The sequence below is a fragment of the Galeopterus variegatus genome, unplaced genomic scaffold (assembly GCF_000696425.1).
Source record: "Galeopterus variegatus unplaced genomic scaffold, G_variegatus-3.0.2 Scaffold1217, whole genome shotgun sequence".
Lineage (NCBI taxonomy): Eukaryota > Metazoa > Chordata > Mammalia > Dermoptera > Cynocephalidae > Galeopterus > Galeopterus variegatus.
The window spans coordinates 351,853-377,577 of record NW_007727328.1 but is presented as its reverse complement, the minus strand read 5'-3'; the positions used below and the strand labels follow the sequence as shown (position 1 = coordinate 377,577).

At 49.5% G+C, this 25,725-nt stretch overlaps 1 protein-coding gene across 9 annotated transcripts in view; it reads right to left on the bottom strand.

Moving 5' to 3' along the window:
- Positions 1-25,717, bottom strand: part of TLE3 (transducin-like enhancer of split 3) — a 48,780-nt gene extending 23,063 nt beyond the window's left edge. For 5 of the 9 annotated variants that reach the window (XM_008575610.1, XM_008575609.1, XM_008575608.1 and 2 more), the window contains exons 1-6: positions 25,487-25,562; positions 24,876-24,976; positions 24,283-24,346; positions 23,211-23,255; positions 5,027-5,089; positions 3,255-3,329 (exon numbers count right to left, since the gene is read on the bottom strand). In XM_008575610.1, coding sequence (XP_008573832.1) covers positions 3,255-3,329; positions 5,027-5,089; positions 23,211-23,255; positions 24,283-24,346; positions 24,876-24,976; positions 25,487-25,510 — 372 coding nt within the window. In that variant the 5' untranslated portion in view covers positions 25,511-25,562. Of the gene's footprint in view, positions 1-3,254; positions 3,330-5,026; positions 5,090-23,210; positions 23,256-24,282; positions 24,347-24,875; positions 24,977-25,486 lie in introns of those variants that run through there. The other 4 variants (XM_008575616.1, XM_008575615.1, XM_008575614.1 and 1 more) reach the window with 3 other exon arrangements.
- Between the last annotated feature and the right edge of the window lie 8 nt (positions 25,718-25,725).

Below are 25,725 nucleotides of genomic sequence, written 5' to 3'. Positions count from 1 at the left end.
GCCTCCTTCCCCTCTCCATGTACACCACCTGGACCTTGGATCTGGCCTTTCTTCTCAGGAAAATTCCAGAAATACTCTAATCCTTGTGATAAATATGCCACTGGCTACATCCATGCCCATGGCCAGACATATCTCACTGATTTCTGAGTGGAGCCAAGTCACAACCTCAGAATCCTTAAACTGCATGCCCAAGAGAACCATAAACAGCTCACTGGAACAGACATGACATATGAAACCTGCCTAGTCCTTTTCCATCTCTTTGCAAATGGGGAAATTGAGGCCCAGAGAAACGAAGTGCCTTTGCGAAAGCCCTCCAAACTCGCAGACCAGGTTGCCAGGCTGCTTCTCCTTGCAGAGGCAAACCCAATGGAACCATGGGGGTAACCACTAGTTGCAGCCAAGAGTCTCTTGGGCTCTGTCCTTTCCTGCCGGCCAGGATGCCCACCACTCTGCCATCAGCCCTGGCCCTCCCGCAGCCCTGCCATACCCCCCACCTCACTGCAGAGGCAGTTCAGCTGCAGGCTCACTCTCCTCTCTCCTTGAGGAGGAGATAAGAAACACCCTGACCTGATCAGCACAGCCTCCGCTGGAGTGCAGTGAGGCAGGGCTCCGAGGGCGAGCACACCCCAGCTGTCTGTAATTCCTGCCTTGTGAGACTCTGCCAAGCGCAACGATTAGACGGCTGCCTGCTTAATGACAGGGCGAGGGCTGCATTCACTCAGAGCCAGAGAAGCAATTACCTCGAGAATGGGGGTCACAGGCCCCACTCATTGGCTTTAATTGAATTCCAATATCTGCCTCGAGCTGCCTTGACCTAACTTGTAGCTTCCTAAATACTACTTAAAGGAAGTGGAGCTAAATCCCAGCAGTGTTTCCTCCCCAATTTTACTCCTTTCTTAAAACTTAAAAAAAAAATTATTTTCATAAGAAGATTTTAATTCCAAAGATGGAGGCAGAGGGGAACAGGAGACCCCACTGTGGCCACTGCAGGGCTGGGAGGGCTTGGCCTGGAAACCTTAAGGAGAAGCCTAGAAAGGGGCAGGGACAAAGTGCTGGAAAAGGAGCAATTTTGGAGAACAGAACTCACTATGTTGTCCCACCCACCACTGCATACCTTCTACCACTACCAGCAGAGCCACCCGGCTGGGAGCTGGCCACTGAGACAAGAACACAGGCCACACACTAGGGTGCACCGGGGTGGGGGAAAGCCCTGGGCTGGGAATCAGTCCCCTGGGCCTCTGACCTGGCTTTACTCCTAAACATCATAAATCACGTCCCCTCTTGATAAAATGAGGGCATTGGGCTAGATCAGTTGTTCCCAGCAGGGGCCATTTTGTCCCCCACTGTCATTTGGCAAGGTCTAGAGACATTTTCAAGAGTCACAAGTGCATGTGGACGGGTGCTATTGACATCCAGGGGGTAGAGGCCAGGGATGCTGCTGAACACCCTACAATGCACAGCACAACAAAGAATTATCTGGCCCCAAATTTCAGTAGTGCTGAGGTTGAAGAACTCTGGGCTAGATGACCTCTGATGACACTTCAAACTTTGAGTTACTGTGATTTCCCCTCTGGAGGTGCTGCCTTCCAGCACGGAACACTTCCTCTTGTTCTCATGTACAGACTCCTCTCTGCCCCTCCCACAGTGGGTAGCAGTCTCCTTCTCCCCCATCGCTGCCAGGATTCACACTAGGCTAATGCTTCCATCCCCTCCCCCAGCAGCACTTAGCGGCTTCCATGCAAGCTCACACCAGAAGGATGGACCCACTGGCTGCTTTCACCAAGGACTCTGTAGCCATCCTGACAGAATGATAGAGGGGTGGGTATCCACAATCATCACTATCACACTAACTCCAGTCTCCCAGCATTTCCAGTGGGAGTTGGGAGGGTCCAGAGACATGAGCTGGTCCACCGTCTCCTTTTACAGATACAGAAATTGAGGCCCAAGAAAGAGAAGGGGCCTGCCCAAGGTCACATGGGGAAAAACCATGACTAATACACAGGCCTCCAGGTTTCTGCCGCAGAATGGAGAGCCAAGAGTCATCATTTATCCCACCAAGCAGAAGGAAATTCTGGGGTCTTCAGTTCTACCTTGAAATATTGACCTTACATAAGAACAAAAAGAGAAATGAAGACCAAGCAGGATCCCAGAATGTTAGGGTTGAAGAGACCGCAGCCAACCAGACCACTGCTTCCCAAGCCTGACTATGCTTCAGAATGATCTGGGAAACTTCGGGAACACCGATTCCCAGTCCCACCCCACACCTATGGAAAAGAACTTTGTGACAAGTGCCCTGGAATTGTACTGCCCAAGCTCCTGGGGGACACTGAACCAGCTGCCTGTTGGCTGGGAAGCAGTGACGTGACCTCACCTACCCCCTTCATTTTAGGGAAGAAAGGTGAACAGGTACACCTTAAGGAAACAGCCTTGCCCAAGATCACACTGAAAAAACTGTTTCCCTTCAGATGCTTATCTTCAACATCCCAGCCTCACACCAAAGCAGCAAGCAGGAGAAAGGTGCAATTTGAATCTGAGAAATGCACTCAAGACACAAGCCCGGTAGGCTTGCCAAAGGGGAGAGATCTGGCCCCCACTTTCCACTGAGGGGTCACACCAGAGCAGGCCCCACATAGCACTCTTGCGTATTATTTCCTGTGTTTGGGTAATATGGGACTTCTAGAAGGACAGGAAGCCCTGTGTAGGTACCCCAGCTGGAATTCAGAAGGGCACATGGTGAATGCTCAGCTGGGCAGCTCAGTGCATGGCACTGCAAGACCCAAACCCAAATTCCACAGCACATTGCACATGACAGTACAGCAGAGACAGTTCTGACCCCAGGTGGCCAAAGAAGGGCAGACCTCTTCCAGGAAGGAGGCAGACAGGCTCGAGGGAGGCGTGGGGAGGCGGCCGAGTACTGCTCCATCAGCCTGGCCTTGAAAGTAATCCCCAGGCCCCCACCCCCTCCTCAATGGCAGGGGCACCAAAAGCCAGGGGAGAATGCAGTTGATGAGCTTTGAGGTGGATTTGAGGCATGTCTGACACCCCTTTAATTCAGGGACTGGGAGGCAATTGGGGAACCAATGGGGAGAGAGCCCCAAATGGGTCCAAGCACATGGGCTATTTGGGGAAGCTGGAGCCCTGGGGCCGCCATTCTTTGAGGTCAGCTAAGGTCAGAGTCAATTTCTGATTACAGTAAATGAGAGGAATAAAAGGGCTATACACACGGTGAGAGGCAGATTGGGGAGTCCACGTACCCCGATGATGGCGTTCAGCTCCGTCATGGTGACCTGCTTGGCACGTTCCACAGCCTGCGCCACCTGCTGCTGGTGCTGGAGGGAACAGGGCATGTGTTAGAAGCGGCCACCCTCTCTGACAGAGAGGAGGCACCTTGGTGGCTGCCCAGCAGAGGGAGGGCCCCCAGAAAAAGACAGAAAAAGCCCAATGAAACAGGCACAGGACACAGGTGGGATGGGTGTCAGGTGATTTTACTTTCTTCTTTAAACCTTCTTCAATGAGCATGTATTACTCTTGTAAGCAAAACTTCCTTTAATTGTTTTAAGTTCTAAGATATAGATAAGTGCCAAAAGATGGCTATTAGTCTACCATCTCCCCCAACCAAATAAAGAAACCTTTATTCCATGCCATTTGAATATGAGTTGGATATTAGATGATTATTACAGAATATTAATTTTCTAAACATGGTAACAGTATTATGATCACATAGGAAGGTGTCCCTGTTTTTAGTAATTGGCGGTGAATGGTCAGGTTGTCTACAATTTACATTCAAAGAAATTGGAAGAAAAGTACAGCCATGCGTTGCTTAACGACTGGAATACGCTCTAAGAACTGTGACATTAGGTGATTTCGTAGTTGTATAAACATCATAGAGTGCACTTACACAATCCTAGATGAAATAACCCACCACACACCTCGGCTGCATGGTACAGCCTTTATAATGTCATGGGACCACCACTGTACATAAGGTCCGTGGTTGACCAAAAAGTCGTTATGCGGCGCATGACTGCATCTGTGTCCATATATACCTAATCTTTTTCCATCTAGAAAGAAAAAGTATGAATCTAGATAGATAGGAAAAGAAAGACAAAGTGGCAAAATAAACCCTAATATAAACTATGGACTTTGAGTGATGATGTGTCAACGAAGCTTCCTCAGTTGTAACAAACGTACCGCTCTGGTATGAGATGCTGACAGTGGGGGAAGCAATGGGAAGTGTCTATACCTTCCAAACAATTTTGTTGTGAACCTAAAAATGCTCTTAAAAAAAAAATCTATTAAAAAATTTGACTCATTCATTCCCCTTTGGCCTTGAGGTAGTACCAGCCATATACACTGCTGTCTCCCCTACTGGGCTACAAGCTCTGTAGCCATTGCCATATCTGATTTTTATATTAATTCTATCTCTTGTTGGTCACCATTCTTCCTCAGAGACCCAGGACTCCACGAGGGAGTTGTTGAGGGGGAGTGGAGGGCCAGGGCCTGCCTCTGTTGGAGTGAGATCAGCCTGGACAGAAACGAGGACCTCTAAGGTCAGCCCATCTGTCTGCCCTGCACCAGGAGCCACCTTGGAGATGCTTCCTTTCAGTCCCCACTATCAGCCCCATAGTGTGCTCCAAAGGTGATAAGACTCTGACTAGGTGTTGAGGTCCTCTTTGGGTTTTGGTTCCCTGTGTCAGGGTCTGGCCCTGACCAGCCAGCCTTCCTTGCTCCTGGATGTTGCCAGGTGTGGGATATGGGGCACAGGCCCCACTGCCCATGACTGTCCAGTTGTAGGCCAAGACCCTCCTCTCTGGTCTCAGGCGGTAGACGAGAAGGAGGAGGAGGAGCAAATGGTCCCTCTGACGTGGCCCATGACTAATGTGGCCCCCAAACTGGCTGGAGAGGGCTCTGTAAATCCCCAGGTTGTTAGTATGAATGGATTGGGCTGGGGCTTGTGTGCCAGTGAGACCCAGCCGGCCACTGGGCTGATTTGGAAAGGAAAAGAGGAAACAATCAAAGAAGGTCTTACCTCTTGTGACAGGAAAGGCATGATCTGTGCTAAAATTGTGTTCAGTCTCTTCGCAATCTCTGTCTGCAAAAGAAAAGAGACTTCATGAGGCTCAGTAAAATCAATCAAGTTGCCAAAATGACACAGACAATTGGAAGTGCAAACTCCCGCCAAACCACGGCCCCTCACCACAGGCTCCATCTTCTCTGCCCTCAGTCTGCCTCCTGCCAGGAGGCCCTCCTTAAATCCATGGCATGAAGAAATCTCTTCCTACGCCCCCACACGCATCGCATGCTGCCTACATTTTGGGGAGTTCCAATTTCCTGTCAGAGGTGTTCTATATGTTTGGTTCACAATATAGTTTGTGTCCAATTAAAAACAAAGCAAAACAAAACAAAAACCACTTCCCATGCCCCAGCAAAATGCATTACAAGCGGGAAACAGGTGAGGGAGGGACTGCTCTGCCGAACGGTGCCCAATGGCAACAGGACCCGGCTCTCAAGCAGGGGGAGACCCTGCGCCTCACGGGGCAAGGGTGCCCTGGGGCCCGCCTCGCAAGTGGTGCTATGCAGCTTAGTGGATCTGCCTCACCCCCACTCTTCACTGCTGCCTCTCTCCCACCCCCAAATATGTTCCACCCAGCCTGAAATCTCATCATTAATGTTTCACTTTTTAGGGAATAGTATTGTTTTGTCTAAGAAGCTGCTCGGAGAGGTAAATCATTAGATCCTTAACCCCCCATATAGGTTGATCACAGAAAGGTTGATCAATTCTCTGCCTCATCCCAACACCCCCCAAAATACCACACTTAGAAAAACAACTGTTTCCACTGGAGTCCTATGGGAACCCCAGACCTCAGAGCAGGAGTGGTGCTAAATGGTTAACTAGAAAGGCCTAGAACCACTGACAGACAACTCTCAGAATTGCTTTTCTTATCTCATTTTGAATCCTGAGCCTGCCAGGACTGAGGTCCCAGAGCTGGCTTCAAAGCTTCCCTCAGCACATAGCAATCTTTCAGAGACAAAACCATGACAACAGCCTTTAAAAATCTGTGATCATCTGCATGTCAAATGATGCTGGATGAGAAATGCTTGTGCACTTAAAATAAAAACAATGCTGTCTGAAGGTTTACACACAAAACCCTGGGCCTCGGGAGTATTCCTGGTGCTAACACCCTCTACCCTTGGCCACTAACGAGGACACCTCTGGTTTGTGAAGACACAGGCCACCGACCTAAGAACTTGACAGACTTTTGCAGCCCTGTGTCCTGGGGCTGCCAGCCACAGCAGCAGGGTTCTCTAATCTAGACAGCCAGTCCACCACAGTGGGGTCTCCTGGGTGGGGATCAGGGATGTCACTGTCAGCTTTCTGCCTGGAACACCAGGATCCACAGGAACAGAGCCAATGTTTCTAAGCAGGCGCTGCTGTTGGTATTTGGGGTGGAACAACTCTTTGTTGTGAAGGACTGTCCCACATATCCCAGACCAACTGTGTCAATAATGGTCCCCACCTCCAAACTTCCTGGGGGTGAAGGGGAGCATCACCCCAGCTCAGACCCACTGGGACCCAGCATTTGAACATTTGTGGTATACTCTAGCAAGGATAGCTCACATCAGGTTTTCTCAACCTCCACATTATTGACATTTTTGGCCAGATAATTCTTCATTGTGTGGAGCATCGCAAAATTTTTAACAGCATCCCTGGCCTCTACCCACTAGACGCCCACCCTTTGTACTGTAAAGAACATAGGAAGATTACTAATTATTGCATAAATTATTGTAGGTAAATGGTAAGAGTTATATTCCAAAACAGGGTCCTTTCTCACTTTACTTTTTCCTCCCCCAAATCCATTAATAGTGGGGAGGGGAAATGAAATGTAGGAGTCAGGGCCATCTATGGCAGGCATTCTAGAAACAATCGGCTAGCCTGCATCTCAGTCCACATCTGCACAGAGCAAAGAATCTTTCCACCCATCACGTACCTGTATGCCAAATAAGACTAGAAAGATATATTTAAAAAAATAAAATAAAAAATAAACCAGCATTATTTTCTCAAAGCTCATTAGTCCAAGGCCTCTTACTTCAAATGATTAGTGCCTGGTACACAGTAGGTGCTCTACAAATGTTTAACCAAAAGAATAATACCACTGGCTTCTCTGTATTTATTTTTTATTTCACGCTGCAGTGCGACCTCTGGCCACAGATCTGGGCCTGCTGCAGTGTGGGTGGCATCTGCAGGAGGTGGGGTGGGCAGTGGACCAAGCCCCTTACCAACAGGGTAACGTAGTACAGTCAAGCCAGACGAACCACAAGCCACCTCAGGGGGTCTCTGGCTGCTACCCCTTCCCCACAGCCAGGAAGGCAGGGAGTAGGCTCAGAGCCCCAGTCACTCTGGCCTACTCAGAACTAAAACTGTCACAATCCCTGGGAGGCAAGGGTAATAAAAGAGTTCCTAGCTGTAGCTTACTTCCTCTACCAAATAATCAAAGGGTCAGGGTCTTGGTAGTTGAAGAAAAAAATGAAAAGTCGCTGCCCCTCCCCTTCCCCACACCCTTTAGCAAAACATGTGGTCACAGGCTTCCCACAGGTGGGATCTTTTCATAGGGCCCAATCCTGTGTTCGGCACCCTCTGGTTATGAGGAAAAGGGATCTGCCGTGATTTCATGTAGCCATTCCCAGGGTTCAAGGCTTGGCAGCCAGGCCATCAGGTAACCATGGCTGGGGTGCTCAGAAGCCCCGTGGGTGGCCCAGAGCAAGTTCCCTCTCACCCTCCCATGACACTGAAGGTAGCTCCTGCCTCCCTCACCCGCCCTCAACACCACAAACATCAACCATGGGCCAACAGAACAACTCTACACTGATAAAAAACCTGCTGGAAGCCTGGGGCATCAGCATTCAGGCTGCCTTTCCTGGCACCCAAACTTGATGAACAGAGGCCTCTCTGCATGTATGGAAGGGCTTTGGCATGTCATGAGACAGGACTGTACAGGGCTGGGCAGGCAGAGGGGAGGGGGCAGTTTATATTTGAAGAACTTTTATATTTTCCTGTCCTTGGGTCCTGCGTTTTTTGGGGGGTATGAGGGGGTGTAGAGAAAGACGCAAACCCTATCCCTCCCAGATGTAATCGTGTTATCATATGCTGTTGGGTATCATCCCCCCCCTTTATCTCCCCAAAAAGTGGAAGCAAGGACTGAGCTTCTTCCAGCTCTACGGAGGCACCCAACCCTGAAAATGAGCCCAGTCCACTCTGGTAAGTCAGAGAATGAACAGGAAAACTGTTCACTAAACAACTGTTTTTAATGTTTATATTTTTGAGGGTGGTGGTTGGGGGAGGGAAGTTAGCGGGACAGAACCACTCTCAACAACAATAATGGCTAACATCCGCCAAGCCAACTGTCACAAGCATTTTACACCTATCAGCTCAAAATAACCCCGTAAGGAAGGCACTTTTTAAAATCTCCATTTTCCAGATGGGGAAACTGAAGTTCGGCAATTAAGCAACTTCACTGAATGACTTCCCACCAAGAAGCCAAATTTCGACATTTTTTTTAAAAAAATGATGACCGGTAAGGGGATCTCAACCCTTGGCTTGGTGTTGTCAGCACCACGCTCACCCAGTGAGCGAACCGGCCATCCCTATATGGGATCCGAACCCGTGGCCTTGGTGTTATCAGCACTGTACTCTCCCGAGTGAGCCACAGGCCGGCCCCAAATTTCGATATTTTGAGAGAGTTTAGAGAAATATTTTTGAAAGAAAAACCACCATCAGGTTGATAATTGACAGCATTTCCGATTACAACAACTGTTAAAACAGCATTTGATCCAACTCAAACAAGCTCTAAACATCAGTTCCAAAAAAGGAAAAAAAGAAAAGTCAAGATGTGTGACTTCAACAATTGGAACAGGTCACAAATCACAAATTGGAACTAAGATCATACAATGGAAAACTCCTTTTGGCAACTCAGCACAATCTGTTATCAGTGAGGCAGACGTGGTTCCAGAGGCCAACCTCCATCCTTCCCTCCGTCATGGTCCCACAAAGCCACCGCCTTTGAGCCGGGTCTTTAGAAGCAAACCTGAGAGGTGGGAAGACAGCTCCCTTTGGAAAGCACTTTGGAAAAAGGTGTTTGGGGAGGCTGCTGCCGCCTTTGAAAGTTTCTTTTCAAGTATGGTTCAAAGAAGGCGCTTGGCTGGTGGAAAACATTGTTCCTCAGAAGGAACTAATCTACTAGACGCAGACAGAAAAGCAGTTCAGAGAACGGGCACACAGGTCCTGCTACATTCAGAATCCGCGCTACCAACTGGGCGCTGGGAGTAACATCTGCCCTGCGTCTGTCGAGATTGTTAGGCAAATAAATGACAGAGAACACGATAGTGGGGGGCAAATGTAATTTCCCAAAGAGCAGTCTGTTCAACGGGCCTTAGTAGCTCCCATTTGCACGATCATCTCCTCATTAAAGTAGGACCTCCGAACATCTTGCTGTAAACTGAGGGTACTTGTGCATTCTAAAAGTATATTTCCCTGACAACAGTCTAGTCTTCACATCTGCTGCCATTTCAAACCATTCTTGGCCCTTAACCCGAGACACTGAATTAAGGGAGACGGAGCCTGACTTTGGTTCTCACCCCCCAGCAACCTCTGGCTTTCAGGCCTTCAGCACACACCAAGTCCTCAGCCTTTTCTATTTATTTGGCTGACTGGGCTCAACACACAGTCAACAGTCACTTCCACTAGACTGTCTCTCGGCTCTTCAGTTTTTTTTTTTTTGGCCTTTTTGAGACCGGCCACACCGCGCTCAACCAGTGAGTGCTGTGAGCGCACCGGTCATCCCTATATAGGATCCAAACCCGCGGCGGGAGCACTGATGCGCTCCCGAGTGCGCCACGGGCTCGGCCCTCGGCTCTTCAGTTTTAAACTGCCCAGTCATTCGTACCTCTGGACTCTTGAGTGTACACTTCATCTTACCCTCAGCCAAATAAAAACAAAAAGAGGGAGAAGCCTGCCACTATAAAGACCATATTATAATGCAAAGCCACACAGAAATGACCTAGCTTCTACTCCCCACTCTGCCTCCTTCTAGCTGGGTGGTATTGAGCAAATCCCTCCCCTTCTCTGGGCTTTAATTTTGTTGCCTACAAAACAGAGGGAAAGACTAGATAACTTCTAAGATCCAGGAGCCATTTAGAGCTTTACAACGCTAAACATTCCTGAATTGCTCTACGACATGTCAATTCCTCCATAAATCACCATAAAACAAAGCCGTTGCATGAATTGAAAGGACCAGCAGAGAAGGGCCAAGCCACCTTGAGATGTGGATGGCAGGCTAGGTGGTGGGCTAGGCTGGCTGGGGCCCAGTCCCAAGAACCAGTTTTCACAGCATGAACCATTCGTTTGTCCATCAGCAAAATTTTGCACATAACTGTCAGCATCCAGGCAAGAACTGTGACGCCATTTCTCTACGCATCAAGCACCTACTGTCCAGATTCTGTGATGTACAAGGCAAGACGGGTTAGTGAGGCTAACTAAGACAGCCAGGCAAGAGTTCTTCAAGACGCTTCATTCAGCGGGAAGTAATTCCATGTCTTTTAGGCAAGTGGCCGTCAATGCTACTAGGCTCCAGTTACATTTCTAAAATGAGGATTTCTTCCTTGGAGTCTTGGAAAAAGCACTGTCTGTGAGTCTGGAGACCTGTTTGTGGATATGTGTGAGAAAGCTGAGATGAGGAAAAGATATCTGCCTATTTGAGACAAGAATTACACTCTAGGACCATGTGAAAATGATGCTTTTCATCCCAGCTCTGTGTCTGGCACGTGGTCTCTGCACCTCAGGTTATTCCTCTAGAAAACGTGTACATTTGGGGTGGGGTCTCAGTCAGCTCTGGGGTTCTTAAAGTTTAATCAGATTTTACCTATTTCTCGGACTCAAGTTCTGGGGTGTCTGAGGTGAGTCTGCTTCATCCTGAATTAAAATCACAGGGGTGCAGTGAGGGGCTGGGAGTGTGGGTCTGTACAGAAAGAGGTGGCTCCAGCCACATTGTTCCCAGCAGCCAGGCACCACAATCACTCAGTGATCAAATATTGGAAGATTCTGTAACAATGTGTCTGGGCAATTGTAACTTAAAATATCCTGCTGTATTTCCTAGGCAATTCTAAATTGATAGCCCCTCAATTATTTGACTACAAGATGATATCCCTTGCCAGGCAGTTTCTCCTCAGACTGAGCTCAGAGAACACTGAAATAAAGCAAGTGGGTGTTTTATCAACAGAAGAAGGGAAATCCAGAGAGAGGGGAGGGGAGGCCTCCAACAAAAGCTGGGTGGGGCTCCCAGGCCCCATGCCATCCACACCACGGGCTCTGGGGGAAAGTAGCACACCAGTAAGGAGAGCATAAATAAATGATCCACGTAGCAGCCTCAGGAGATAATGTGCCTGCTCCTGGAGAGGCGGGAGAAGGTTTACATCACAGATCACTCAGTGATAGGTGAGCCTCCTTAAAGGCCCTTTTAGCACTGACATATTGATCAAATTATATATAACTATAATGCCATTAAATATTTATGCCTTCTGAGGAAGCCTGCTGAATTCTTTATGCCAGGAGGACTTGGTACAAGGAAGACCCAGTCCTCAGCATGACCCTGAGGATCTGTCTCCTGGGGGAGGGAATGGACGCTGGCCTGGGATGGACACTCTGCGCACCAGCCCGCGCCCTTCACATGAGGGCAAGGATGACAGTGAGGATGCACAGCAGGGAGGGAGGAACACACTTGCCCTTGCCCAATTGGGACAAGTGAACAGCAAGGGCATCTGGGGTTGCTTAGGTTGTGACATGACCCATCTGTGCCCTCCCCAAAAGGAATTCTGCCTTACCTTTTCTTCTAAGAGTCTACAGTATAAGGAAATTGAGAAAGAGATAGCATCCAGGCCAACGACCCTGGAAACAGGGGACAACACACAGTCTGGAGCCCTGCATTCCTGTCCCAGATCTGCCCTGCACTTGAGCCTCGGTTTCTGTGGCATGAAGGAGGCTGATGTGGGTCCAGTATAATAATGCTATCGAAAGTGAATTAGGTGCTGCGTGCGAGTGAGCGCCCTGCACTTGAGAGTGCTCAGTGGAGACCCAACAGAGAGATGGAGGCAGACCCCACTTGGAGGGAGGGGATTGGGCCTGGATGTAACAGCCCAAGTCCCTCTCTGGCTCTGAGACTGAGACTTTCATTTCTCACAGTCTCACTTTCCATCCACTGGGCTTCCTGTTAACAAGATCCAATAATCTTTAAATATTTGTTCACTTTAATTTCTTGGTTCCCAAACACATTACATTCTGCTTGCCTCCCACCCCCACTTGGGGGAGATGGTTCTCAAAGAGCTTGCTTGTACAGACAGAACAGGGAGAGCTTTTTCAGATTACACCTTCCCCAACACTGTCTATTCATCACAGGCGCCACCTTCCCTCCCTTCCTCCCTCCCCTCAGATAACCCCCTGCCCCCTCCCCCAACTTCCCAGACTCCATTGGCCAACCCCTGCCAGGAGGAAAAATTCTCAATTCATCCCTGTGGGGTTGCCATGGCAACCCCCAGCCACCTAATCCCCCTTGGAACATTATGCAAATCTCCCCCTGTCCCTCAACAGGCTGTAAAAGTCACATTACCCTTGCAGAGGCAGCTCATTAAATTTTGGGGGTCTTCCTATCAGCTCTATGCTACAAATGAAATGCTGGCTATGACTTTTTAAGGACAGGGGCTCTCTGGGAAATTCTGGTGTCTTGAAGGGGAAATGAGATGGGGTGGGGAGGCCAGATCAACTGTGGGCAGAGACAGAGCCCCATTCTATGCACTCAGCACTGAGTTCACAACCAAACAGCACACATCCCTTCCTCAATTAAAATTAAAAGGGTCAGAGGGTTCTCTTTCCCTAAATAAGGATGGCAAGAGTGACGACACTTCAGACGATAAAAATCCACATCTGTTTAGAAAACTGCCTTATCCTATCTGCTCCCTCTCAACTGACATTCTCCCATATTCAACCTCTGATTTTACAGATGAGGCAAGTGAGGCCCAGAGAGGGCAAGAAACTGCCTTAGGTCACACAGCAAGACAATGATAACCAAGTCTCCCAGCTTAGAGCCAAGAATTCTTCTCCCTACATCAAGGGTTCTCAATCAGTTGTGATTCTGTTCCTTAGAAGACTTTGGCAATGTCTAGAGACATTTCTCAGTGTCACAAGTGCAGCAGTACTACTGACAACTAGTAGGCAGAGACCAGGGATGCTGCTGAATATCCCATAATGCACAGCACAGCCGCGCTCAAAGATCACCCAGCCCCAAACGTCAATGGTGCCCTGGTCGAGAAACCCTGATCTACACAGTGCTAATGCCTATGTTTTACTGAATTCTTAAAGGTTTCTTCTGGAGACTTCCCGGCACTGGAATCAAAGCCCTGAAGTACTGTGGGTCTAGGGATGGGCATGTGGGAAGGCCGGAAAAGACCACAACTTGATGTGGCCTATAAATTAAGGTCACTGGTCCACAAGCAAAACATTCCTGGTTTCCAGTTCCAAACCCGCCCCTGGTCTACTGTGAGACCATGAGCAAGTCACTTAACCTCCTTAAGTGTCAGTGTTCCTATCTGTTACGTGGTGTTCCTGATGCCTCTGCTGCAGGATGTAGAATGAACAAGAACATATGAGAAGGGCTCTGGGAAGTCTTACAACATATACAACACCAAATATCCTGTCCTCTCTCTTTGAGGCCTTGGCAATTTGGATACACTGTCCTATTGTCAGAACACCTTGCTGAGGCCTTTCTGTGTGCAAGGTACTGTGCTAAGCAGTTCACATGCATCATCTCATATCATCCTAATAACATTCTCTATAACTGTACTGTCCAACCAGCCACAGGTGACCAACTAAATTTAATTAAAATTAAATTAAAAACTCAGTCAGTCACAGTAGCCACATTTCAAGTGCTCAATAACCACACATGGCTGATGGCTACCATATGGAACAGCACCCAGTCCAACATTTCCATCACACAGAAAATTCTACTGGATAGCACTGCTCAAGCAGGTAGGTATTATTATTATTATTCCCATTAGAAACTCAAGTTCACAGAAGTCAAATAGTCTGCCCCAAATCATGTACTAGTAATTACTGATCTAGGACTCAAACCCAAGTTTGTCTGACTCCAAAGCTTATCTCTTAGCCATCAGGACATTCTACCTCCCAGGTCCTGGTGCTCTGCACCTAACTTCCCAGGATTTCCCTGCAAAAACCAGTTGACTTCTGAGGGAGAAACTCTGCAAACACAGGCACAAAGACGCCAGTAAAAACTGCTTATCAGGGGCCGGCCCGGTGGCGCACTGGATAGTGCGCCGCTTGGGAAGCGCGGCAGCGCTCCCGTCCGAGGGTTCGGATCCCACATACAGACCGGTCCCCGCTCACTGGCTGAGCGAGGCGCGGGGGCAACGCCGAGGGTTGCGATCCCGTTGCCGGTCCCGGTCCGGTAGGGGGGCGACACTGAGGGTTGCGATCCGTTGCCGGACACGGAAAAAGACAAACCAAAAAAAAAACTGCTTATCAGGGGCCGGCCCGGTGGCGCACTGGATAGTGCGCCGCTTGGGAAGCGCGGCAGCGCTCCCGTCCGAGGGTTCGGATCCCACATACAGACCGGTCCCCGCTCACTGGCTGAGCGAGGCGCGGGGGCAACGCCGAGGGTTGCGATCCCGTTGCCGGTCCCGGTCCGGTAGGGGGGCGACACTGAGGGTTGCGATCCGTTGCCGGACACGGAAAAAGACAAAAAAAAAAAAAAAACTGCTTATCAGGGGCCCACCCCAGCAACTGGCCAATAGGCCTGGGAAATGTCCAATGGATATTCAGAATCATGGGAGTTTAAGAAACGGGTCTAGTCAAATGAAGTGATGAGCTGGGTAGAGGTCTCTTGAGAAGTGGGGTAAAAATCAGATGAGAGAATAAAGAAAAAGGAATATCTACACATTCCCCCCTTAAGAGGTTCCTGCAGCTGGGTGCCACATACAAATACTGGATGACATGGAGGCCAGTGTCAAGCCAACAGACGGGGGACCCTAGCAGGGGGAGGGTAGCTTTTTGGGAGTCTAAACCAAGCTGCTTCTCTCCATTTCAAGTCTGGCTTCTGAATATCCCCCGTTTCTCTGAGATGAAGTATGAGATCCCAAGCACTGAGGGCTAGGAGTCAATCCTAGCTCTCGGGTGGGGGTGGGGTACAGGAACTATCAGCCTTCCTGGCCTCTGTCCAGGAAGAAGTAGGACACTCAGTGGGCTCAGGAGAAGCAGCAGGTGATACCAAATGGTCTGGAATGAGAGGCTAAATGGCCCAGTGGAACAGTGTAGTTTACTAATTTACCTGCTCAGCTCCTTTTCATAAACCAAATCCAGCATGATTTTACCTGTCTCTTCCCCATATTCTCTGCTTTATCACCTCTCCCTCCCATTTTTCTCTTCCCCTCCCCCACTTAAACTGTCCATAGTGTGAGATTAAAAGAAAAAAGATGCTTAAGATACATTAAAGACATTTTACAATAACGTTTCAGAACACTTCCACAACTTCTTCCTACAATCCCAACTTTTTTGGCCTACTGGCCTCTCAGAAATCTGAGAAAAATCTATATCCTTCTCAGAAAGTCTGTAATGCTATTTAGGGTCAGGGAGGACCATAAACTAGAACATTACCTTCTTCCTCGAGTACCCCAAAAATGCACACTGTGCACTTGACATGGGCCAAGAACTGTGCAGGGCTCACAGGCTCAGTTAAATACAAAATGGTACAGTCCCTCCAGGGACTCACAGCCTAGTCATTCCACAGGCCTTCCCTTCCCCTACCCCAATGTGAAAATGCAGCCCTCTAGTGCCCCAGAGGTATACAGGTCATTTTCACACTCCAGGCCTTCAGGGCATGCTCTGATTCTTTTATCCTGGTGGCTATTTCTCCTGGACCCAAATGCCCATTATTTTAGGACCCTAAGATGAAAATGTCTATTGCTTTGCAGTCAAGTGCTACAGAAATACAAAGGAGCTACACTATTATAATGTATAACATTTGGAAGATCAAATTTTTCAAACACTTTGTCTGCAATAAAGGTCTTCCCCTCGGATTATTTGGTAGCAGTAGCAGCTGCCCCAGAACCCTGAATCCCACCTGTGTCACTCTCAAAGTGAGCGAATGGAAGGGTCTGCCACAGACAACACCAGCCAGCCTCATCCACGCTCCTACCCTTTCCCAAGGGTAGGAACCTCACCTCTGGTCTCCTCCACAGCTGGGAACTTGGTTCCCTCTTCACCCTTCACAGGATGCAACTGGCAAAGGAAAGCTTTAGTGACAGTGGGGTGAAGGAAACCTCTTCCCAAAGGGTTGTGTTGCATCTTCAAAGGAATAATGTAGCCAGCTGGGGTGAAGGGGAGAATGGTATCTGTTCTCAGGTAGAAGTCTTCAGGGTTGACAAGATGTGACCCCTGGTTAATCCCATAAGCCCAGTATGAACCTCCATGTAAGAATACAAGTCCCTGCTCTACCCACCCTCATAGTTTCCAGATGGGCCTCTTGGGCCCTATGAACTCTGCAGAATGACAGTCTCCTGGAATGTAATTTGGAAGGGACTTAGCATCCCAGATCTGACTCTCCAACAGGGTGACCCCTTCCCCACAACCCCCCAGAAAGGTGGCCTCTACCTAAACATGCACAGTGACAGCTGGGAAGCCGGCTTCCCCTACCTTCACACTGACCTGACCGTGCAACATCCTTAGCAAACAAAAGAATTCAGAGTCAATGCTGAGGAGAACTGAGATTCTCCTACTACCTCCTTGAGAAATGTAGGGCCCCAACAACCCTCAGTGGGGAGAGCCTGGCCCACAGTGTGTTGTCTGGAGTAGACAATGCTTCAAAGCAACAAACCCACCAAATATTCCTTATTTATGTGATGACAGGACATTCCCCCTTTCCTCGGTTTCTCCTTGGCCCAGAGGTGAGGGAAACATTTATTTTGAAAGGCAAGAGAAAGAAAAGAAAAAGCTGAGAGGAAAGGAAAAAGAGAAAGGAAGAAAGCATCTTGGATGGGAGTCTCAGAGAGCATTTGTTGAAAACAAGATTTTGTCCCTTTAAGCATATAAAAACAAGGCCCTTGAGCACGCAGTTCTCACTCTGGTACACAATTATGGGTGCTTTCAGCTGTCTAGCACTACTTCAAGTGCACTCTTAAACCAGACTGTCAATGGCATGTTGAAAGCTATTTTGCTGGCTGCTATCATTAATAGCAAAGTGGAGAGCTGGGCTGATGAGAATTAAATATGGGGGAGGGGGCGGGTCATAACCAGTCATTACAGAATTACCAATATGAGAAAGGAGACAATGCCACTTTGGGGAATAAAGTTCAACCCAGCAGATTATGGCGGGGATGCAGGCCGGGGAGGCTACAGACGCCCAGAGCGTCCCCTCCACCCCCACCCCACAGCAGATGGACTCTGGCCAGCCCTGGAGAGCCATATGGGGATGGAGGGAGCCACTGAGTCGTGAATTGAGGGCAGAGAGGCCTAGGAGATCCCTGTGCTGCAAAATGTCACCACCTCGCCTCACTTCCCAAGTGCAGTCCCCGCCCCACAACATTCTGAAGACTTGTGGCTTCTGGAACATATCTCACCGCCTTTTCACAGGCTGTTGCCACCCTGGAGGAGCCTCTGACTGTCAGCTTCTGCCTAATAAACCTTGCCCTCCCTTGAAGACTTGCCTCAAGTAATGGCCCTTCTGTGAAGTCTGCTCTGATCCGACTCCCCTTTCCCAGGAAGAATAAGCCATTCTGTCCTGTTCTGTCCCTGGTGCTCCTCCTGTGACACTCGGCCACATTAGCACTTACCTCACTGCATTGCAATTACTTATTTAGATGCCTGACTCCCCAGCCGAGGGAATGGTGTCTTATTCGTCTGTGTAACTAACTCCAGCACACACGGCACATCCCAGGCCCCTAATAACCATTTTGGGAATGAATCCAAGTCCCTCATTTTACTGATAAAGTAACTGGATGCTGAACCACAGGAGGAGGCCTGCAGAACCAGTGCAGTGGCCCATCCAACAATGAAACCCCCATGTCCTCCACGCAGGGCTCAAGGAATCAGGGCAGTAGAGCTCCACCCTCAGACGACCTGAGTAATTCTGGGTAAATGAAAACCAACACTTTTACTGAGCACCTACTATATACTAGGTGCTACAGAGACCTCAGCAGAGGGGTTCCTCCACAGCTACAACAACGAGATAATGAGAGGTGAGAAAGACATCAAGCATGCCAGATCACAGGGGAGAAACCCGCTAAGATGAGCCCTTTATCACCTTTTGCCCCTTGTGTCCCAGTATTTTGTAAAAACAATGAGATAGAAAAACATTCTCCTATGCAGAAAGGAAGAAGGAATTCATTCCTTGTTGAATCACAAAAAGGAAACAGAGGGCCTCTGACATAAACTAGACCCTTCCTACACTAGGTGGGAGGGAAGAGTCCAAAGAGAGGAAGAGCTCTGTGCCTTCCTTGGGCTCCTGGCCCAGGAGGGCTCATGGAATGAGTCTCTTAGTCAGGAGCCAGGTTCCCACCCAGACTCAGTTTCCTTGATCTGTAAAGTAAAGACAAGGGATCATTTTTCCCATTTCCCAGGGTCATTTTGATAATCAAAAGAGGGAAAAGACCAGAAAAGCACAGAAACCCCTACTCTGCACAACTCCATCTGCAACTAGAAAGGGGTCCAAAGAAGTTGGGGTTCAAGGCAGTCTGGAGGAGGGGGGTGGCCTCCCTCTAGGGGGACAGGACAGGGTGAACGGAGCTTTGTGCTCAGCAGATACTCCAAAGCTGGACGAGGCAGGCACCCAGTTAGTGAGATGACCATGTGATCAGAGGAGAGAGTTTTGTTCCAGGGAAGAACAATTAGTCAGGAAAGGTCAGATGGAAACCAGCACACAGGGAGGTTCAACGATGCCAGCACTCCAGCAAAAAAAATTAATTTCACAGCTCAACCCACATGTACAAAACAAGCACTACCCTAATATAAGGATCTGTGTCCCCTTCAACTTTGAGAGTGGTCTCAGCTTCTTTCTACCAACACAGACTCAACTCCTTGGCAGGGTCTTCGTAACCTTGCTTCCTGGTGGCTCCCTCTGGCCACCCTTACCTTCATCCCGGCCACAGAACTTCAAGCTGTTGTGCCTAGAGATGTTCCAGCCCCAGGCCCTTAGTACTCAGGTGAGAAGACACAGAGAGGGGAGGGAAGTGACAAATGGAGAATCTCCCACTTCAGCTCTGTGTTTATGGCCACCCTGTGGTAAAAAGTTCACAGGTTTTACCCGCTCTCCCTCATCTGTGAACCTCTCCTCTGGGATTGCTAGTCCTGCATTCTGTGTTATTACTATACATATCACATCATTAGTTGTGTAAATAGCTGGCAATTCCGAACAGGACTGTGGACAAAGAGGGTTCAGCTGATATGGTTATACAACCTGAAATGGGGTACTTTGGACTTTGGTGGAGCCAGGTTTGTAGCCTTAGGCTCTTCAGATAAAAAGGCAGAAAGAGGCAATAGTAATTTAAGACACAACACTGTTAGTTAGTAAAGGAACACTCTTCGATTACTGAGTCTTGCAAAAAAGAGACCTGGATCTGGAAGAGAAGACTGTAATAGCAACTTTACCACTAATGTGGGACTGTATGACTGTATATCACCTCACCTCTCTGGGCCTCAGTCTCATCTGTAACCTGAAAGGTTTGGATGAGAAGCCAAAAGCCTCTTCCAGTTCCAGGATTTCAAAAGAAACTCAGAAGAAGGGTTGTTTGGTTTACTGAAAAAGGTGCCATTATAGTGTTGGCATGACACTGCTGCCAAATCAAAATGCTTCAAGTCCACTTTCAAAACATTGGTGTTCACCAGAGTGAAAAGCCAGCCTGCCCCTGCTGTTCATGGCATCAGTGCCTCAAATCCAATGCACAGTAGTTGCCCTGCAGCCCCTGTTTCTAAGCTTTTGCTGTTCATGGCTGCCACTGGACAGTCTCTGCAGGAACAAGATAGGAACTGATGAGCTGCTTGGCCACCATCATCTCCCTGGCCTTGCTGAATTGCCTCTGACATTCTGCCTGGACACAAGAGCTGCAGGAGGTGGGTGACCTCTTGAAGTTCCGGGCCAGGTCCATGAGAATCAGAATGTAATCTTTGCTTTACCATAATTAGGGAGAGAGGCAGAGGAATAGGAGGAGAAACCATTTATTACTTCTCTGGGATGTGACAGCTTGAAGAACGTGAGAGGGAGACAGAGAAACAGCCAGGGAATGAGCAGGCCACAGAGTTTAACCTCCCAGTAAAATAAAAAAAGGGCTGGATATACCTCCTCAGCTGCCCTCTGTCAATACACAGGCCCATCTGGCAGAACTTGAGGTTCCCAGCTAATTGGCATTTCCCACAGAGCCAGCAAAGAAGAGCTTTTTAAAAATGTGTGGTGGTAGTAGTGGTGGAAGCAGCAGCAGAGTGTGTGTGTGTGTTTGTGCACGCAAGCACGCACGCAAAGCGCAAAGGCTGAGGACCACCACACTTCTCAAGGTGCTAGCTCTGTAGATCATCTATTATATAAAAGTACAGACAGTCCCCACCCCCACCCCTGAGCTTAAAGATGAAGAATCCAGCCTGTTTGTTCCAGGCAGATGTAATCACACGAACAGTCAAGTCTAGAGGGCAGGACACTGCATGAATAATTCAAGCACTCCAGTCACTTGATTGTGTGTGCAGATAAAACACCAGTCAACCGCTAAACAGGTCAGCTGATAAACTTGTTTGCTCAGGCCTAACCACCATCCGCCAAATGCACCCAAGACCCACACTACAATTAGTGGCAGGCTTTTCTTCTGCACAACCCTCGCAAACCTAGGGAGTGGCCAGCCCCATTAGGTCAGGGTTGCATTTCTCAGTGCAAGCTTTCTTCACCTCCTTGTCTCTTTGGTTCTACACAGCCCTAGGGTGATTTCACCCAACTCAGAGACTACCAGAAGTCTGCAAAGGCATCGCATTCAGAGCACACTTGCTCATGCCAGGAACTGAGGCTGGAAGGCAAAGGTGAGTGGCAGGCAGGATTCTGCTCAATTGCAGAATCCAGAGGCCCTGATTTGAGTCCCACCTCTGCCCTCCTGACCTCCCTGAAGCCTCAGTTTCCTCACCTATAAAAAGGGAGCAAAGAATCCCACTATCCACCACTGGCAGCTGAGAGGATTAAACAAGACAATGTAGCCAAACCTCAGGCATTCTCCCCCTAAGAGCCCTGTCTGGGGAATGGCCAGAAATCCCAGATGCACACAGCTGCTCTTTATATAAATCCTACCACCAAATGCGTGAAGATGTTTAACTCTTCCTGGGTTCAGAGCGTCCCCAGGACTCAGAGAACAGCTCTTTGCTCTGCCAGCTAAGGTGGATTCTTAGTGCCAAAGAAACAACCACTCACAGACACAGGGAACACCACCCATGCAGACCTCAACATGCAACGACATATTACACCTTAATTATGAAGCTCTTAGAATAACTGCTGCTATAAATTTTAAACCTGGGTGCAATTACCCTCTTTAAACACACCCAAGATAAGGAGCACTGAGGGAAAAAAAAATACGGTGGGTGGAGAAAGGGAGGAAGTGGCAACTTGCTTAACACTCCAAGATCCTTGAAACACCTGGGACCCCAGTTCCACTTCATGCATTCTTACTGGATGGATCAGACCCGGTCAGTCGGGCAGAACCTCTCTGTAGTCTGTTTTCCCCAGGAGAAACATCTATACATATAAAGCAGTATCTGTTTGTTACTTCTGTGTGTCAACAAGTAAAAACATGGTAGCCTCCATGTGCCTTCCTAAGGAACTAATCCCTCAGGAAGCCACAAGCTGGCTTCCCACACTGCTCAATAAAACTCAGGCCCCTTTCTGGCTGCCCTTCGCCCAACATTGGGGCTCCCTCCAGGAGGGGAAAGGAAACTACAGATTCAAAAGGCTCTATAGAAAGCCAGTGGAGCAGGCAAGAATCTGCATGTTTTCCAGGGGTCACCTGCCCTTCTCACCTGCCCTGGGTCCTGCCCCCTTAAAGAGCAAAATCTAAACCTTGTAAATGACTGTTAATTTAGAGCAGAAAATCCACTCAAGTCATGGTCACCAAAGGCTAGAATGAGTCAACAGCCTTCTGAGATTTCAAGAACACCAATTGTTAAAAAGAACAACCGGCCTGTGCCATTTATACGTGCCAAGTCAACTCTAATCGCAGGCCAAGCCAAATTATAGGCAGCCTCTCCTTGGAACACAAATACACAAACAGGCCTCTCCCACAGCCCTGCCTAGCGCTGGACTAGTTACTGATATGCACGGAGATAAAGGGTGTTTGTATTTGCTCGGTTTGAGGTATACTGTTATTAGAAGAGTGACAATACGAGGTAGTTTACATATCCATCAAACGACACCACACTAGCTCAACTGGTTTGACTTCAGGATTTCAAAGCTGAGCTCAACCCCCAGCCATCTCAAAAGTCCTGGCTAGGTTGCCCCTGGGCAAGTTACTTCACCCGTCAGCTTCAGCTTCCTTCTCTGTAAAATGGGAAAGCAGCTGCCTTCAAATTAAGACAGAAATGAGGAAGCTGCTTCATCAATACAAGGCATTACTGTTTTATTTCATTCTGGCTTTATATTTTTAAGCAGTTAGTGGCTTCATTCCCTTAAATTTCAACAGCTCAGCTTGGCTTTTTAGGTTCTTGAAGTTTGATCTTATTAAGGCAGAACATCATATTTTGCAAAAAAAAAAAAAAAGAAAAATAGAAAGAAAAAAACTCTCCTGCATTTCCTCTTGAGAATTTTACATTAAAACAGATAAAAGCAACCAGCTACTTCAGGGCTTTCAGGAGTTTGTAAAGCAGATCCTGGAGGTACAACTTTCCCTTTGGTCCTTTATCCTCACACCAAGATCCCAAACCAGGACTAATTTCACAACTCGAATGCTAAAAGTTCAACGTGTCCAATAAAATCAGCAAAGCTTCGGACCTTGCATTTCAAGGATGGGATCCATTCACTTTTCAAGGAGAAGAGGGAGGAACAGAAGAACTAGGCTCATTTCCAAACAATAGGGGACATAAGAAGTACACATGTATGTTTTTTAAAAAATGAAATATATTTTTTAAAGAGAAAAGCACTTACCTGTTTGTGCATTTCAATGTTCAAGCCATAGGACATCTCATAGTACTAAAAGTAAAAAGAATAGCCATTAGCAGACAACACAGTAATCTGTTCATTTTTTAAAATCAGTTTTTTCTTGGAAAGGTTTTGGCCAAATTGTACTTTAATGATACATTTGCTAAAGAAGTTTAAATAAAACTCCAAAGCCAGCTTATAGAGAGATTTAAGAGCGGACAACGGATGAGTGTCCCTCTCATCTCAACAGCACATTACATATACAGAAGTAAGAGGAGCTGGGTCTCCCCCACAAGCACCGCATGTGCTATCTATCCTGTTTACACAAGGTTCGAGTTCAACGAGGAATCTTGTGTAGACTGGGACCCTCTTATCCTCTGAGAGTTATTTAGCACTGGGTCGAAGGCCTCTTATGTGGAAAGTGGTGCAGTGAGCCACGCTTAAGTGCCTCCCATGCCCTCTCACAAACGGAAGATTTAAATTCGCCGGAACAGACACTGGGTAAAAGAGGAGATAGTCTACCTACTGCCCCAGGCCTGACAGGATTCTCAGATGTCAGATCCTTGAGGGGGGGAGTGAAGGCTGAGGGCTTTAAAAGGCTCTTCCCCTCTTCAGAAAACCCTGGGGAAGAGGGAAAGACGAAGGAGGACGTCTGTCCCATTCTAGCTAGATCCCAAGACTGCAAAGCAGAGAAGTTTCCAAACACTCCCAGGAGGTCTCTAAGAGATTTTTCATCCAACCCTGACATGGGCTGATCCAGTCCTATCTTACCAGCCGAGACAGGGCAACCAGCCCTCTGGGAAACCTTCAAAACACAAATTAAAGGCGCACAAAGGTACTGGGTAAGTCCCCGGCCTGGCGTTCGGGTTGCTCGTTCTGCCCCTCCTCTCACCCACCCTCCCCCAAGTGGCTCGGGCTAAGGGAAGCCGGTGAAAGGGCGAAGGGCAACCTAAGATGACACCCGCTCCCAGGGCTGCCCTGGACTGGGCCGTGCTGCGGCGGCCAGGCTCCAGTGTCGCCGAAGCACGCCGCGCCCCCGGCCGGGTGGGCGCCCTCCCCGGCCCGGGAGGCCTCTCACCATCACATAATGGCGCTGCATCTCCGTCTTCTCGTTCGCCAGCTTGTCGTACTCCACTTTGAGGCTGCGAGGGCAGGAGGAGCCGGCTCAGGCCTGGCGCCCGCACAGCCTCCTCCGAGGCTCCCACCCGAGGGCCTCTGAGAGCCACGTCTCCACTTCCCTGACACCCCCCCGGGGGCACCCCATTATCCCGCAGCCTCAGGGCCGAGGGGGATTTGGGTCCCCGCCACGGGGAGGAGGGAATGAAACAACTCGAAACTTCCCGCAGCCGAGCGAGTGCACTTATCCCGGCCGCTGGGGGACGGGGGACGGGACCCTGACGCTGGCTCGCGACCCCCAGAACCCGGAGCGAACCCGCCCGCGACCCGGACTCTCACCCGGGGGCCCCGCGCGCGGCGCTGGGAGCCGGGCGGCTGCGGGCAGCAAAGGGTTAAGGCTGCGCGCACGGAAAGGAGAAACAAAAGGCGGAGGCTCCGGCTGCCCTGCCGCCCCGGGGTCGGGAGCCCCCTCCTCCGTCCCTGCGGGGGGTGGCAGGAGCCGCGCCCGGGACGCCCCCTCTGCACCAGCCCCGGGGCGGCCCCCACCGGCCTTACCTGTGATATTGAGCTTGCAGAAACTGGAATTCGTCTTTGATCCTGTCACAGGACTCAGCCACCGTGAATTTAAATCCCGGCTGCCCGGGTTGATGCGGAGCCTGGAGCCCGCGAGGACAAGACAGAGGAGGGGGGCGGGGGCATCAGACGGGGCTCCACGCTGCCGGGGACCCTCCCCGCCGGCGCCCAACCGGAGAGGCCACCCTCGCAGCCCAGACCTTCCCTGCAAGTTTTCTCGGATCCCTGGTGGGGTGGGGGGCTCCCCGATCCTTCCCTATCGGCAGCGGGGCTCCCAGCCCTTTCACGAAGGGGCTCCCATTCCCAAATAGGGCGGGGGTAGGGGACACGGAGGGTGAGTTGAGGGACTTGGGAGAGGTGGCGGGGAGGGGGTCAGCGTGAACAGCTCCCCCTCGAACACAGGCAGCCCCCGCGCCACTCGGGCGGAATTAACCTTCCCTCTCAGCGGCGCCCCCCATCCCCAGCCCCTTTGTGTGAGAACACAAACACACACACCATAAAGGTAGCAACAAGCAAAATGGAGGTGCCAGATAAACCGCCTCGTTTACCCTGCCATGATAGATGCTTAAATAAACCGAGTTGCAATTACTCACCGGATGTCTGCCTTGCGGATACATGGCAGGGAGGGGTCGTGATTCCGAGAGCGTGGAAGCGCCGAGAGCCCGGGCTGGGGAGGTGCGGGGGAGGGGGGAGCAGAGCCCGAGCGGGGGGCGGCCGGGAAACCGAGAGCTCGCCCCCGGCCCCCCCAGCCCGCTCTCACAGCGAAATCCCAGAGTCGGGAGCCTGCCCGAAGTGGAGACAAAGAGCCGCGGAGCAGGCAGCAAAGTCGTCG